This window comes from Salvelinus sp. IW2-2015, linkage group LG3 (assembly GCF_002910315.2).
Source record: "Salvelinus sp. IW2-2015 linkage group LG3, ASM291031v2, whole genome shotgun sequence".
Taxonomy (NCBI): Eukaryota; Metazoa; Chordata; class Actinopteri; order Salmoniformes; family Salmonidae; genus Salvelinus; species Salvelinus sp. IW2-2015.
In genome coordinates, this window is record NC_036840.1 from 16187551 (window position 1) to 16202221 (window position 14671).

The 14671-nt window shown below is 43.0% G+C and overlaps 1 protein-coding gene across 5 annotated transcripts in view; it reads right to left on the bottom strand.

Annotated features, from left to right (window-relative positions):
* The window catches only part of LOC111951509 (ubiquitin carboxyl-terminal hydrolase 15), an 82164-nt gene that overhangs the window by 36956 nt on the left and 30537 nt on the right, over nucleotides 1–14671 (bottom strand). For all 5 annotated transcript variants that reach the window (XM_023969651.2, XM_070434889.1, XM_023969643.2 and 2 more), the window contains 6 exons: nucleotides 14134–14307; nucleotides 13293–13451; nucleotides 4504–4728; nucleotides 4125–4208; nucleotides 2484–2578; nucleotides 1711–1899 (listed from right to left, as the gene is read on the bottom strand). In XM_023969651.2, the coding sequence (XP_023825419.1) occupies nucleotides 1711–1899; nucleotides 2484–2578; nucleotides 4125–4208; nucleotides 4504–4728; nucleotides 13293–13451; nucleotides 14134–14307 (926 nt within the window). The remainder of the gene's footprint in view (nucleotides 1–1710; nucleotides 1900–2483; nucleotides 2579–4124; nucleotides 4209–4503; nucleotides 4729–13292; nucleotides 13452–14133; nucleotides 14308–14671) is intronic.

Consider the following 14671-nt stretch of genomic DNA (forward strand, 5'->3'; position numbering starts at 1 on the left):
TCCAACAACATATAACTGCTCAACATAACTGATATGCTCCCCTCGAAGAAACATCCACCCTCAGTGCTGTTATTACTCAGTTCTTCAGTGCTCCCGGAATAGAAAACATTTCATGAGAAAACATAAAGATCAGGACATTGTGTCAAAGTCTTGTTTACACTAGAAACTAAAAAAGGTTCCATAGAAACAATGAAAAGAGCAATCAAATGTATTTATATAGCCCTTTTTACAGCAACATCTGTCACAATTAGGCTAAGTACTTAACAAGAGCGCAGAGTACAAGGTTAGTTAGCGGCAGTTTCTGAGATGGTTACCTACCCACCAGAGGTGTAGCAGCAGCATGTTGTAAGGCTTGCTGTAGCGCATGAATGTATGTACAGAGTATCTGGAAAGTATTCAGACCCCTTGATTTTTTACACAATTTCTTATGTTACAGCCTTATTCTAAAATGGACCCCCCCCCCCTCAATCTACACACAATACCCCATAATGACAAAGCAAAAACTGAAATATCACATTTACATTATTATTCAGACACTTTACTCAGCACTTTGTTGAAGCACCTTTGGCAGCYATTACAGCCTTGCGTGTTCTTGGGCATGATGCTACAAGCTCGGCACACCTGTATTTGGGGAGATTCTTCTTTGCATATCCTCTCAAGCTCTGTCAGGTTGGATGGGGAACGTCGCTGCACAGCTATTTTCAGGTCTCTCCAGAGATGTTCGATCAGGTTCAAGTCCAGGCTCTGGCTGGGCCAATCTTGGCCACCAATCAGGCCTTTATGGTAGAGTGGCCAGACGGAAGCCACTCCTCAGTAAAAGGCACATGACAGCCCGCTTGGAGTTAGCCAAAAGGCATCTAAAGGACTCTCAGACCATGAGAAACAAGATTCTTTGGTCTGATTTAACCAAGATTGAACTCTTTGGCTGGAATGCCAAGCGTAACGTCTGGAGGAAACCTGGCAACATCCCTACGGTGAAGCATGGTGGTAGCAGCATCATGGTGTTGGGATGTTTTTCAGCAGCAGGGACTGGGAGAATAATCGGGATCGAGGGAAAGATGAACGGAGCAAAGTACAGAAAGATCCAAGATGAAAACATTCTCCAGAACGCTCAGGACCTCAGACTGGGACGAAGGTTCACCTTCCAACAGGACAATGACCCTAAGCACACAGCCAAGACAACACAGGGGTGGCTTCGGGACATGTCCTTGAGCGGCCCAGCCAGAGTCCGGACTTGAAGCCGATCAAACATCTCTGGAGACCTGAAAATATCTGTGCAGCAACTCTCACCATCCAAACTGACAGCGCTTGAGAGGATCTGCAAAGAAGAATGGGAGAAACTCCCCAAATACAGGTGTGCCAAGCTTGTAACGTCATACCCAAGAAGACTGAAGGCTGTAATCGCTGCCAAAGGTGCTTCAACAAAGTACTGAGTAAAGGGTCTGAATACTTATGTAAATGTGATAGTTTTTTGTTGCAAAAAAAATCGAAAAACCTGTGTTTGCTTTGTCATTATGGGGTATCGTGTGTAGACTGATGAGAAAAAAATAAAATTTCATCAATTTCAGAATAAGGCTGTAACGTGACGAAATTTGGAAAACGTCAAGGGGTCGGAATACTTTCCCGAATGCACTGTATGCATGTAAGTGTGTGTGTAACCCACCAGAGGCGTAGCAGCAACATGTTTTAGAGCATGTGTGTGTGACCCACCAGAGATGTACCAGCAACATGTTGTAGAGCTTGTCCTCGCTGAGTGTTCTGGGAACGGTGATGAGGAAGGGCTGGCCAAACAGAGGAGTGGAGGTATGGTTGTACCCTGACTGCTTGTACTTTTCTCTAAGGTGGACTGGGATCACCACATGGTCTGTGTCCTCTAGCCGGTTCACTGCCACTTCAAAGCTGTACAACAAGGAGAGAGTTATTTCCCCCCCCATTAATTTAACCTTTATTTACCATGGCAAGTCAGCTAAGAACAACCCTCTGCGGGCTCGGGAAACAGTAAGATGCATCCGGTTTTCAGGGGAAAAGGAAAGAGCTTGTGACGCGACTACCACTTTTGGATCTTAACAAGGTGACACTCCATCTTAATTCCTCCTCCACATTTACTGTATTGGTTCAATAGTGCAGTTTTTTTTCTTTCTCGTCAGGACCAGAAAAAAAGAAACCCTGCGGACGTCTGCTACATTATGTTAGTTATTAAGAACAAATGCACTGCCACCTCAAAGCTACAGAACTATAGGGTAGGGTGAATGTGTTGCAGATGTCTGCATCTTTGGTAAGTTAAGGGTTGTATTCATTCAGGCATACTGTAGCAAAACCGAGTGTTTCAAATTGGACAGGTTCAGGTAGACCCTCCCGTTTTCAGTCCATGCCCTTCTGTTTGGTACCTAATGAAAACAACCCAGGTTTCACAGATCTAACACTGGAGGGGGAGTAGACAGTGCTTCATCCAACTGCCTTCATCAGAATAGTCTGACACTCACACATAGATGTCGTCCCTCTCCATGATGCTGCTGAGGTTCTCATTGGTGGCAAATATCCGATGGAACCGATGGTTGTAGATATCTGTTACAATCATCTGAATTTGAAAAAAACAAAAAAAAACATCTTAAGTACACATACAGTGCATTCAGAAATCATTCAGACCCCTCGACTTTTCCCACATTTTGTTACATTACAACCTTATTCTAAAACTGGCACACCTGTATTTGTGGAGTTTCTCAAATTCTTCTCTGCAGATCCTCTAAAGCTCTGTCAGATTGGATGGGGAGCGTCGCTGCACATCTATTCTCAGGTCTCCCCAGAGACGTTCGATCAAGCTAAAGTCCGGGCTCTGGCTGGGCCATTCAAGGACATTCAGAGACTTGTCCCGAAGCCACTCCTGCATTGTCTTGGCTGTGTGCTAAGGGTCGTCCTGTTGGAAGGTGAACCTTCACCTCAGTCTGAGGTCCTGAGCGCTCTGGAGCAGGTTTTCATCAAAGATCTCTGTACTTTGCTCCGTTCATCTTTCCCTCAATCTTGACTAGTCTTCCAGTCCCTGCATCTGAAAAACATCCCCACAGCACGATGCTGCCACCACCATGCTTCACCGTAGGGATGGTTCCAGGTTTCCTCCAGATGTGACCCTTGGCATTCAGGCCGAAGTGTTCAATCTTGGTTTCATCAGACCAGAGAATCTTGCTTCTCATGGTCTGAGAGTCCTTTAGGTGCCTTTTGGCAAACTCCAAACGGCTGTCGTGTACCTTTTACTGAAGATTGGCTTCCGTCTGGCCACTCTACCATAAAGGCCTGATTGGTGGTGTGCTGCAGAGATGGTTGTCCTTCTGGAAGGTTCTCCCATCTCCACAGAGAAACTCTGGAGCTCTGTCAGAGTGACCAGCAGGTTCTTGGTCAACTCCCTGACCAAGGCCCTTCTCCCCCGATTATTTCGTTTGGCCGGGAGGCAAGCTCTAGMTAGAGTCTTGGTGGTTCCAAACTTCTTCCATTTAAGAATGACGGAGGCCATTGTGTTCTTGAGGACCTTCAATACTGCAGAAATGTTTTGGTACCCTTCCCCAGATCTGTGCCCCACAATCCTGTCTCGGAGCTCTACGGACAATTCCTTCGACCTCATTGCTTGTTTTTTGCTCTGACATGCATTGTCAACTGTGGGACCTTATATAGAAAGGTGTACCTTTCTATATTTACCACAGATGGACTCCAATCAAGTTGTAGAAACATCAAGGAAGATCAATGGAATCAGGATGCAGCCGAGTTCAATTTCGAGTCTCATAGCAAAGGGTCCGAATACTTATGTAAATAACGTATGTTTTTTATTTGTAATACATTTGTAGAAATTTCCCCAAAACGTTTCACTTTGTCATTATGGGGTATTGTGTGTAGATTGATGAGGAAACAATTATTTAATCCATTTTAGAATAAGGCTGTAACGTAACAAAATCTGGAAGGGAAGGGGTCTGAATACTTTCCGAATGCACTGTACACCATTCCAGAGCATACTTTTATTTTTTGAGGGAGAACTGATTTAGTTAAGAGCAGGACAGATATTTGTGTGTGTGTGTGTGTGTGTGTGTGTGTGTGTGTGTGTGTGTGTGTGTGTGTGTGTGTGTATATATATATCTTACTTTCTCAGCAGGAACACCAGATAGAGTAGAGAGCGAGGTACAGAGGTCTGATATGTAGCCCACCTTGGGCACAGTCAGTTTATACTGAAACACAGAGAAAGACAAACACCCATTAAGCCAGGTCCTAAGATTAACTCATCACTTAAGCCCCATGAAGAATGAATAGCTGCAGATTCATTAAATATACACCAAGCCTTCAAAAGGTATTAATAAAAAGGACCTCCCTGCAGATTCCATCTGGCCCTATTCAGAGCATAAAATGATTACAAACACTAAAATCCACTTCAGAGTACATCTATTCAAAAGCAGAGAATATTGTGGGTGACCACAATATGTGAAGGATGACTCATTTCTAGGTAGGCGGTAACAGCTCAGTTACCTGTGTGGGTTTGGCCATCGGGTCCAGACTGACCAGGTAGACTTCCAGTGTGCGCTCCTTTTTCATGGGCAGCGGCAGGGTCAGGTAGCAGAAGGGATCAAAGGTGACGGAGACCTTGGCGCAGACGGGGCACACCAGGGTGGACTTGAAGAGGCCGTGGAAGATGTCCACGATGATGGAGTCGTTCCTCTTGATGTGGTTCTCCCATGCCTCCTCGGCCACCACCTACAGACACACAGAGGGGAGGGAAGTTAGTGAGACAGGGTGAGATATACTGTACCTCCTTCAGACACTCCAGTGTTGCTATGACACCGTTTATTCTACTGTTTTTTCTCTTCTCCTCAGCCACTACCTAAAGTTACACAGAAGGGAAGGGAAAGACAAACTATTTAGATACAGGGTGAAGGGACACATGGAGTGTGTGGTGGTATAACTATTGCCACACCTCCTCGGGAAACACCTACAGTAGTCACACTGAGGGGAGGGATACGGCTGAGAAACCATTTTGACATAAACCAAGGGAACACTATGGAGTGGTACACTGTTTCTATTTATTGCTTATACTCTAGAAACATGCCTACAGTGTTACAGAAGGGAAGCAAAAGCAATGAAATCAGAAACATAGCCGAGACAGACTTTATAGGATGTAGTGATAACAATATAATAACCATATCTAGGAAAACCAAAGTTCCAAAGGCTGGGCCGAACATATTGTATGACCTCGTATACACAAAATTTTGTGGTGATTCATATGTTGATGATGTAAAGAATATTTGCTGGTCTGTGGTGTGTAATGAGAAGCAACCAGACGCTGCACTTGACGCATTTATGAAACTACTTATTCCAGTTACTAATAAGCATGCACCCATTAAGAAAATGACTGTAAAAACAGTTAATCCCCTTGGATTGATGAGGAATAGAAAAATTGTACAGTTGAGAGGGATGAGGCAAAAGGTATGGCAATTAAGTCTGGCCGCCCAACTGATTGGCAAACGTACTGCAAATTAAGAACTCATGTGACTAAACTAAATAAAAATAAACTACACTATGAAACAAAGATATATTATATAAATAATGATAGTTAAAAGCTTTGGGGCACTTTAAATGAAATTTTTGGGAAAAAAGCCAACTTGGCTCCTTCATTTATTGAATCAGATGGCTCATTCATTACAAAGCCCACTGATATTGCAAACTACTTAAATTACTTTTCATTGGCAAGATAAGCAAACTTAGCGATGACATGCCAGCAACAAACGCTGACACTACACATCCAAGTATATATCGGACCAAATTATGAAAGACAAGAATTGTACTTTTGAAATCCGTAAAGTCAGTGTGGAAGAGGTGAAAAAACGATTGTTGTCTATCAACAATGACAAGCCATCAGGTCTGATATTCTGGATGGAAAATTACTGAGGATAATAGCAGACAATATTGCCACTCCTATTAGCCACATCTTCAATTTAAACATACTAGAAAGTGTGTGCTCTCAGGACTGGAGGGAAGCTAAAGTCATTCCGCTACACAAAAATAGTAAAGACACCTTTATTGGCTCAAATAGCCAACCAATCAGCCTGTTACCAACCCTTAGGAAACTTCTGGAAAAAAATTGTGTTTGACCAGATACAATGCTATTTCACAGTAAACAAATTGAAAACAGAACTTCAGCATGCTTATAGGGAAGGACACTCAACAAACACAGCACTTACACAAATGACTGATGATTGGCTGAGAGAAATTGAGAAAATTATTGTGGGGGCTCTGTTAGACTTCAGTGGAGCTTTTGACATTATCGATCTGCTGCTTTACACCCCCTTCTATAATGTAGATAGAGTTACTTGTCTAACAGAACACAGAGGGTATTCTTTAATGGAAGCCTCTCAAATATAATTCCCCAGGGTAGCTGTTGAGGTCCCTTGCTTTATTACATTTTTAATAACGACATGCCACTAATTTGAGTAAAGCCAGAGTGTCTATGTATGCGGATGACTCAACACTATACACGTCAGCTACTACAGCGACTGAAATTACTGCAACACTCAATGCGCTGCAGTTAGTTTCAGAGTGGGTGACAAGGAATAAGTTTACCCTAAATATTTCTATAACTAAAAGCATTGTATTTGGAACAAAACACTCACTAAACCCTAAACCTCAACCAAATATTGTAATAAATGATGTGGAAATTGAGCAAGTTGAGATGACTAAACTGCTTGGAGTAACCCTAGATTATAAACTGTCATGGACAAAACATATTGATGCAGTAGTAGCTAAAACGGGGAGAAGTATGTCCATAACAAAGCGCTGCTCTGCCTTGTTACACTATCAACAAGGCAGGTCCTACAGGCCCAAGTTTTGTTGCACCTTGACTACTGTTTAGTCGTGTGGTCAGGTGACACAAAAAAAAGACTTAGGAAAATTGAAATTGCCTCAGAACAGGGCAGCACGGCTGGCCCTTGGATGTACACAGAAAGCTAATATTAATCAAATGCATGTCAATCTCTCCGGGCTGAAAGTGGAAGAGAGATTGACTTCATCAATACTTTCGTTTATGAGAGGTATTGACATGTTTAGCTTCTTATGGCTGCAGGGGCAGTATTGAGTAGCTTGGATGAAAGGTGCACAGAGGTGCCCAGAGTAAACTGCCTGCTCCTCAATCACAGTTGCTAATATATGCATATTATTATTAGTATTGGATAGAAAACACTCTGAAGTTTCTAAAACTGTTTGAATTATGTCTGTGAGTATAACAGAACTCATATGGCAGGCAAAAACCTGAGAAAAAATCCAAACAGGAAGTGGAAATTCTGAGGCTGGTAGATTTTCACCCAAGCTCCCATTGAAATCACAGCGAGATATGGATGAGTTTGCACTTCCTACGGCTTCCACTAGATGTCAACAGTCTGTAGAACCTTGTCTGATGCCTCTACTGTGAAGGGGGGCCGAATGAGAGGAGAATTAGTCAGGTCTGCCATGAGGTGACCATTCTTTGACCATGCGCGTTCACATGAGAGGGAGCTCCGTTCCATCGCTCATCTGAAGTCAATGAAATTCTCCGGTTGGAACGTTATGCAAGATTTATGTTAAAAACATTCTAAAGATTGATTCAATAAATCGTTTGACATGTTTCTACTGACTGTTACGGAACTTTTGGACATTGTCAGCTTTTAGTGAACACGCTTCCTGACGTTGGATTTGTTAACCAAACACGCTAATGAAAATAGCTATTTGGACATAAATGATGGACATTACCGAACCAAACAAACATTTCTTGTGGAAGTGGGAGTCTTGGGAGTGCATTCCGACGAAGATCAGCAAAGTGAAGATTTATAATGCTTTTTATGAGTTTTGTTGACTGCACAATTTGGCGGGTAACTGTATGGCTTGCTTTTGTGGCTGAACGCTGTTTTCATATTATTGAATATTGTATTTTGCCGTAAAGCTTTTTGAAATCTGACACAGCGGTTGCATTAAGAACAAGTGTATCTTTAATTCTATATAAAACATGTATCTTTCATCAAAGTTTATGATGAGTATTTATGTTATTTGACGTGGCTCTCTGCAATTTCTCCGAATATTTTGGAGGCATTTCTGAACATGGCGCCAATGTAAACTGAGGTTTTTGGATATAAATATTAACTTTATCGAACAAAACATATATGTATTGTGTAACATGAAGTCCTATGAGTGTCATCTGATGAAGATCATCAAAGGTTAGTGATTCATTTTATCTTTGGCTGGATTTTGCGGTGACCTAACATAATCGTTTGTGGTGCTTTCGCTGAAAAGCCTATTTGAAATCGGACACTTTGGTGGGATTAACAACAAGATTACCTTTAAAATGGTATGAGATACATGTATGTTTGAGGAATTTTAATTATGAGATTTCTGTTGTTTGAATTTGGCGCCCTGCACTTTCACTGGGTCTCGTCATATCGATCCTGTTAACGGGATTGCAGCCATAAGAAGTTAATGCACTAAACTACTGGCACACAGCTCGGACACAGTCCAGAACAGACTATGGGAGGCACAGAGTACTACATAGAGCCATGACGACATGGAACTCTATTCCAGATCAAGTAACTCATGCCAGCAGTAAAATTAGATTGAAAAAAAAAAACACCTCATCGAGCAGCGGGGACTGTGAAGCAACACAAACATTGGCACAGACACACACGATAACATATGCACTTTACATACACATGGATTTAGTACTGTATATATGTGGTAGTGGTGGAGTTGGGGCCTGAGGGCACACAGTGTGTTGTGAAATGTGTGAATGTATTGTAATGTCTTTAAAATTGTATAAACTGCCTTAATTTTGCTGGACCCCAGGAAGAGTAGCTGCTGCTTTGGCAGCACCTAATGGGGATCCATAATAAATACAAATAAGCTAGAATAATGGAAGTTACAGCCATGTCTCAGGGCTATGAGAAACCATTTCAACAGACTAAAATGACACAGTGGAGTGACTGGAGGTAGGAACACTGTTCCCACTGCGACTGGTTCTCCTCCAGAAACACATTGGCTACAGAGACAATAATTAGGTTATAGCGTTTGCGCAAGATCTGGCATATTTCCTGCCATTCAATTGGTCATTTCAATTAATGATATACCATTGATTCTTGAACATAAATGCCTCATTGGGCTGAAACAAAACTCAAGATTGTGGAATCAAAGACATCCACTATTTGTCAGGGTGCACAATATCGAAGGAAGTCTCAAAGTTTTACTCGTGTGAGGTACAGTATCTGATGATAAGCTGTAGGTCACACTATCTACCTAGAGAGTTTAAATCTGTATTTTTCGAAGATGTCTACATACCACCATGTAGTTGGCACTAAAACCACACTCCATGAGCTGTATTCCGCCATAAGCAAACAGGAAAACACTCACCCAGAGGCGGCAGTGACTTTAATGCAGGGAAAGTTAAATCAGCTTTACCCAAATTTCTATCAGCATGTTAAATGTGCAACCAGAGGGGGGAAAAAATTCCAGACCACCATTACTCAAATCAAATCAAATTTTATTAGTCACATACACATGGTTAGCAGATGTTAATGCGAGTGTAGCGAAATGCTTGTTCTTCTAGTTCCGACAATGCAGTAATAACCAACAAGTAATCTAACCTAACAATTCCACAACTATCTAACTTACACACACACACAAGTGTAAAGGGATAAAGAAATGTACATAAAGATATATGAATGAGTGGTGGTACAGAACGGCATGGCAAGATGCAGTAGATGGTATAGAGTACGGTATATACATATGAGATGAGTACTGTAGGGTATGTAAACATAAAGTGGCATAGTTTAAAGTGGCTAGTGTACATGTATTACATAAGATGGCAAGATGCAGTAGATGATATAGAGTACAGTATATACATATGAGATGGTAGTAGGGTATGTAAACATTATATTAAGTGGCATTGTTTAAAGTGGCTAGTGGTACATTTTTACATAATTTCCATCAATTCCCATTTTTAAAGTGGCTGGAGTTGAGTCAGTATGTTGGCAGCGGCCGCTAAATGTTAGTGGTGGCTGTTTAACAGTCTGATGGCTTGAGATAGAAGCTGTTTTTCAGTTCTCTGGTCCCTGCTTTGATGCACTGTACTGACCTCGCCTTCTGGATGATAGCGGGTGAACAGGCAGTGGCTTGGGTGGTTGTTGTCCTTGATGATCTTTTATGGCCTTCCTGTGACATCGGGTGGTGTAGGTGTCCTGGAGGCAGGTAGTTTGCCCCCGGTGGTGCGTTCTGCAGACCTCACTACCCTCTGGAGAGCCTTACGGTTGTGGCGGAGCAGTTGCCGTACCAGGCGGTGATACAGCCCGACAGGATGCTCTCTGATTGGTGCACTCTTAGAAGTTTGTGAGTGCTTTTGGTGACAAGCCGAATTTCTTCAGCCTCCTGAGGTTGAAGAGGCGCTGCTGCGCCTTCTTCACAACGCTGTCTGTGTGGGTGGACCAATTCAATTTGTCCGTGATGTGTACACCGAGGAACTTAAAACTCCACACACAGAGACCTGTACAACTCTCTCCCTCACCCTCCATTTGGCAAATCTGTCCATAATGCTATCCTCCTGATTCCTGCTTAGAAGCAAAAATAAATGCAAGAAGCACCAGTGACTTGGTTTACAAAAAAGTGGTCAGATGAAGCAGATGCTAAACTACAGGACTGTTTTGCTAGAACAGACTGGAACATGTTCCGGAATGCCATTTTTCCAATGGCATTGACGAGTACACCAGATCAGTCACTGGCTTTATCAATAAGTGCATCGAGGACATCATTCCCACAGTGACTGTACGTACATACCCCAACCAGAAGCCAWGGATTACAGGCAACATTCGCACCGAGCTAAAGGGAAGAGATGATGCTTTCAAGGAGCGGGACTCTAACCCAGAAGCTTATAAGAAATCCCGCTATGCTCTCCGACGAACCATCAAACAGGCAAAGCGTCAATATAGGACTAAGATCGAGTTGTACTACACCGACTTCGACGCTCGTCGGATGTGGCAGGGCTTGTAAACTATTACAGACTACAAAAGGGAAGCACAACCGAGAGCTGCACAGTGACACGAGCCCACCAGACAAGCTAAATAACTTCTATGCTCGCTTAGAGGCAAAGAACACTAAAACATGCATGAGAGCATCAGCTGGTCCGGATGACTGTGTGATCACGCTCTCAGCAGCCGATGTGAGTAAGACCTTTAAACAGGTAAACATTCACAAGGCCACTGGGCCAGATGCGCTGAACAACTGGCAAGTGTCTTCACTGACATTTTCAACCTCTCCCTGTCTGAGTCTGTAACAAACATCTTTCAAGCAGACCACCATACTGCCCTACCAAGCAAAAAGGCAGTAACTGCTAATTTGGTCGAAAATGATTTCATGTCATTTTTACAACGTTAAATACATGCTTAATCATGTAGACAAGTATCTTGCCTCTATTGTACTGTGTTTGAGAAAATGGGGGTCATGTTAGCAGTAACTGCATAAAGTTACTGTGAAACCAAGGTAAATAAATGCCTTTTTTCTCAGTTCCACGCTATGAGCAGTTACTGCCTTTTTGCTTGGTAGGGCCAGGGACGAAGGTAACCTGCCTAAATGACTACCGACCCATAGCACTCACGTCTGTAGCCATGAAATGCTTTGAAAGGCTGGTCACGGCTCAGTTCAACACCATTATCCCAGAAACCCTAGACCCACTCCAATTTGCATTACTTCACCAACACATCCACAGATGACGCAATACCTATTGCACTCCACACTGTTCTTTCCCATCTGGACAAAAGGAACACCTATGTGAGAATGCTATTCATTGACTACAGCTCAGCGTTCAACACCATAGTGCCCTCAAAGCTCATCACTAAGCTAAGGACCAACCACCTCCCTCTGCAACTGGATCCAAGAATTTCTAACGGGCCACCCCCAGGTGGTAAGGGTAGGTAACAATACATCCGCCACGCTGATTCTCAACACAGGGCCCCTCGGGGGTTAGTGCTCAGTCCCCTCCTGTACTCCCTGTTCACTCATGACTGCACAGCCAGACAACTCCAACACCATCATTAAGTTTGCTGATGACAACAGTGGTAGGCCTGATCACCGACAACGATGAGACAGCCTATAGGAAGGAGGTCAGAGACCTGACCGTGTGGTGCAAGGACAACAACCTCTCCCTCAATGTGATCAAGACAAAGGAGACGATTGTGGAAAAGGAGGACCGAGCATGCCCCCATTCTCATCGACGGGGCTGTAGCGGAGCAGGTTGAGAGCTTCAAGTTCCTTTGCGTCCACATCACCAACAAACTAACATGGTCCAAGAACACCATGACAGTCGTGAACAGGGCACAACAAAACCTATTCCCCCTCAGGAGACTGAAAAGATTTGGCATGGGTCCTCAGATCCTCAAAAGGTTTTACAGCTGCACCATCGAGAACATCCTGACATGTTGCATCACGGCCAGATATGGCAACTGCACGGCATCCGACCGCAAGGCACTACAGAGGGTAGTGCGTACGGCCCAGTACATCACCGGGGCCAAGCTTCCTGCCATCCAGGACCTCTATACCAGGCAGTGTCAGAGGAAGGCCCCAAAAATGGTCAAAGACTCCTGCCACCCTAGTCATAGTCTGTTCTCGGTGCTACCGCACGGCAAGCGGTACCGGAGCGCCATGTCTAGGTCCAAGAGGCTTCTAAACAGCTTCTATCCCCAAGCCATAAGACTCCTGAACAGCTAATCAAATGGCTACCCAGACTATTTGCACTGCTGCTACTCTGTTATTATCTATGCATAGCCACTTGAATAAGCCTATCTACATGTACATATTACCTCAATACCGGTGCCCCCGCACATTTACACATTGACTCTGAACTGGTACCCCCTGTATATAGCCCCGCAATTGTTATTTACTGCTGCTCCTTAATTATTGGTTTCGCTTATCTCTTACTTTTTTTTTTTTTTTTTTTTTTACTTAAAGAAAAAAAACAGCATTGTTGGTTAAGGGCTTGTAAGTAAGAATTTCACTGTAAGGTCAACACCTGTTGTATTCGGCACATGTGACAAATAACATTTAAATGGATTTGATTTGAAAAAAATCAACGCACAACATTAACTGAATGAGTGTTGAGTGCCAGAAAGAGCGCAAAGACTACCTGCGACTTAGAGAAAAATTGCTGTGTACTGTACTGTGTACTGTAGCATTTGTTGTGCATGGTCCCTGACAAATAGTAAAGCAAATTAAATTAAACTAATAAAATAAAGAGTGCCAGTAAGTTAGCAGTAACATACCTTGTCAGGCCTGCATTCGGCATCTTTGAGCAGGATGTAGGGTTTCTTTCGGATACGGTTCAGGTCCTCGTGTAGACCGTCCAACAGGAAGGCCAGCAGCTCGTGAGAGTCCTGCTGCTGGTAACCTGAGAACTGGGGGGCAAAACGACCCACCTGGGTCTGGAGGGAGGGGAGAACAGAGTCACACACACAACAGGTATATAGGAAATTCCAAATTGACACTTCACCCCTAGGGAACTTGTGGAGATTGAATGAGTGGAAGCAAAATAGCAGATTCCACCAACCTGTAGCCCGTCAGTTAACAAAGTAGTACTATTGCCATATTTCTTATATCTGTGATACTTTCTGATCTACTCAAGAGCAGTGGTGTAATCAAAGGTAAACTCACGTAAACACCGTTCACGCACCTTTTCTATTTTGCATGAACGTTGACCTACCTATTGCGGAAAACCACATTGAAAGTATAGGGAGCGTTACTTTATTCACCACGAACAGAAATCAGTGTTTACCCACCCATTCTTTCTACCACTACATCACTGCTGAAGAGACTCGGTTGTTGTGGCTTGTGGGTCAATTTGGGATTGGGCACATCATTGCTGCATTTCAATCCAGAATCAAAGCAGAAGTGAGGAAACAACTTTCAGACCATGTGAATTTCAGAAGTTAGTATGGGTACAGTACAGGGTTGGGGTCAATTCCATTTCAATTCAGAATGTAAACCAAATTCCAATTAGACATTTTCCCAATTGAAAAGCATTGAAGATAATTGGAATTTCAGTGTACCTTCGGAATTGCCTGGAATGGAAATGGACTTGACACCAACCCTGGTACAGTAAATTACCTTGAAAGGCCGTGGTGTGATGTAGCTGTACTTCCCAGACCATGACTGCTTGGTGATCTCAGCGTAGGCCTTGGCGATCTCCCCTTTCATTCCCAGAGGGTTGTCCTCGTTCAACTCATCGTTGTACTTGTCTTTCAGGAAATACTCGGTGAGAGGAGGAACATTACTTAAACACTGAAGAAAAACAACGAGAAACACATAAAATATATAAAAACTATTAAAAGTTAAAGGAAAAAAGCAGTAAAATATGTAAGACAGGGAATAACGAGCAACTCCAAATGAAAAATCCAACAGTCAAAGGAATCGCCAAAACCAACAGTATTATACAATGCCAAAGGTCAATCAATACCAGCAGCAGTTCATGCCATGATACAATTAAAACAAATGCATACACACCAACGTTCACAGTGAACAGTTTAATGTATTTTTTAAATTTAACCAGGCAAGTCAGTTAAGAACAAATTCTTATTCACAATGACGGCCTACCAAAAGGCCTCCTGTGGGGAAGGCGGGGATTAAAAATATAGGACAAAATACA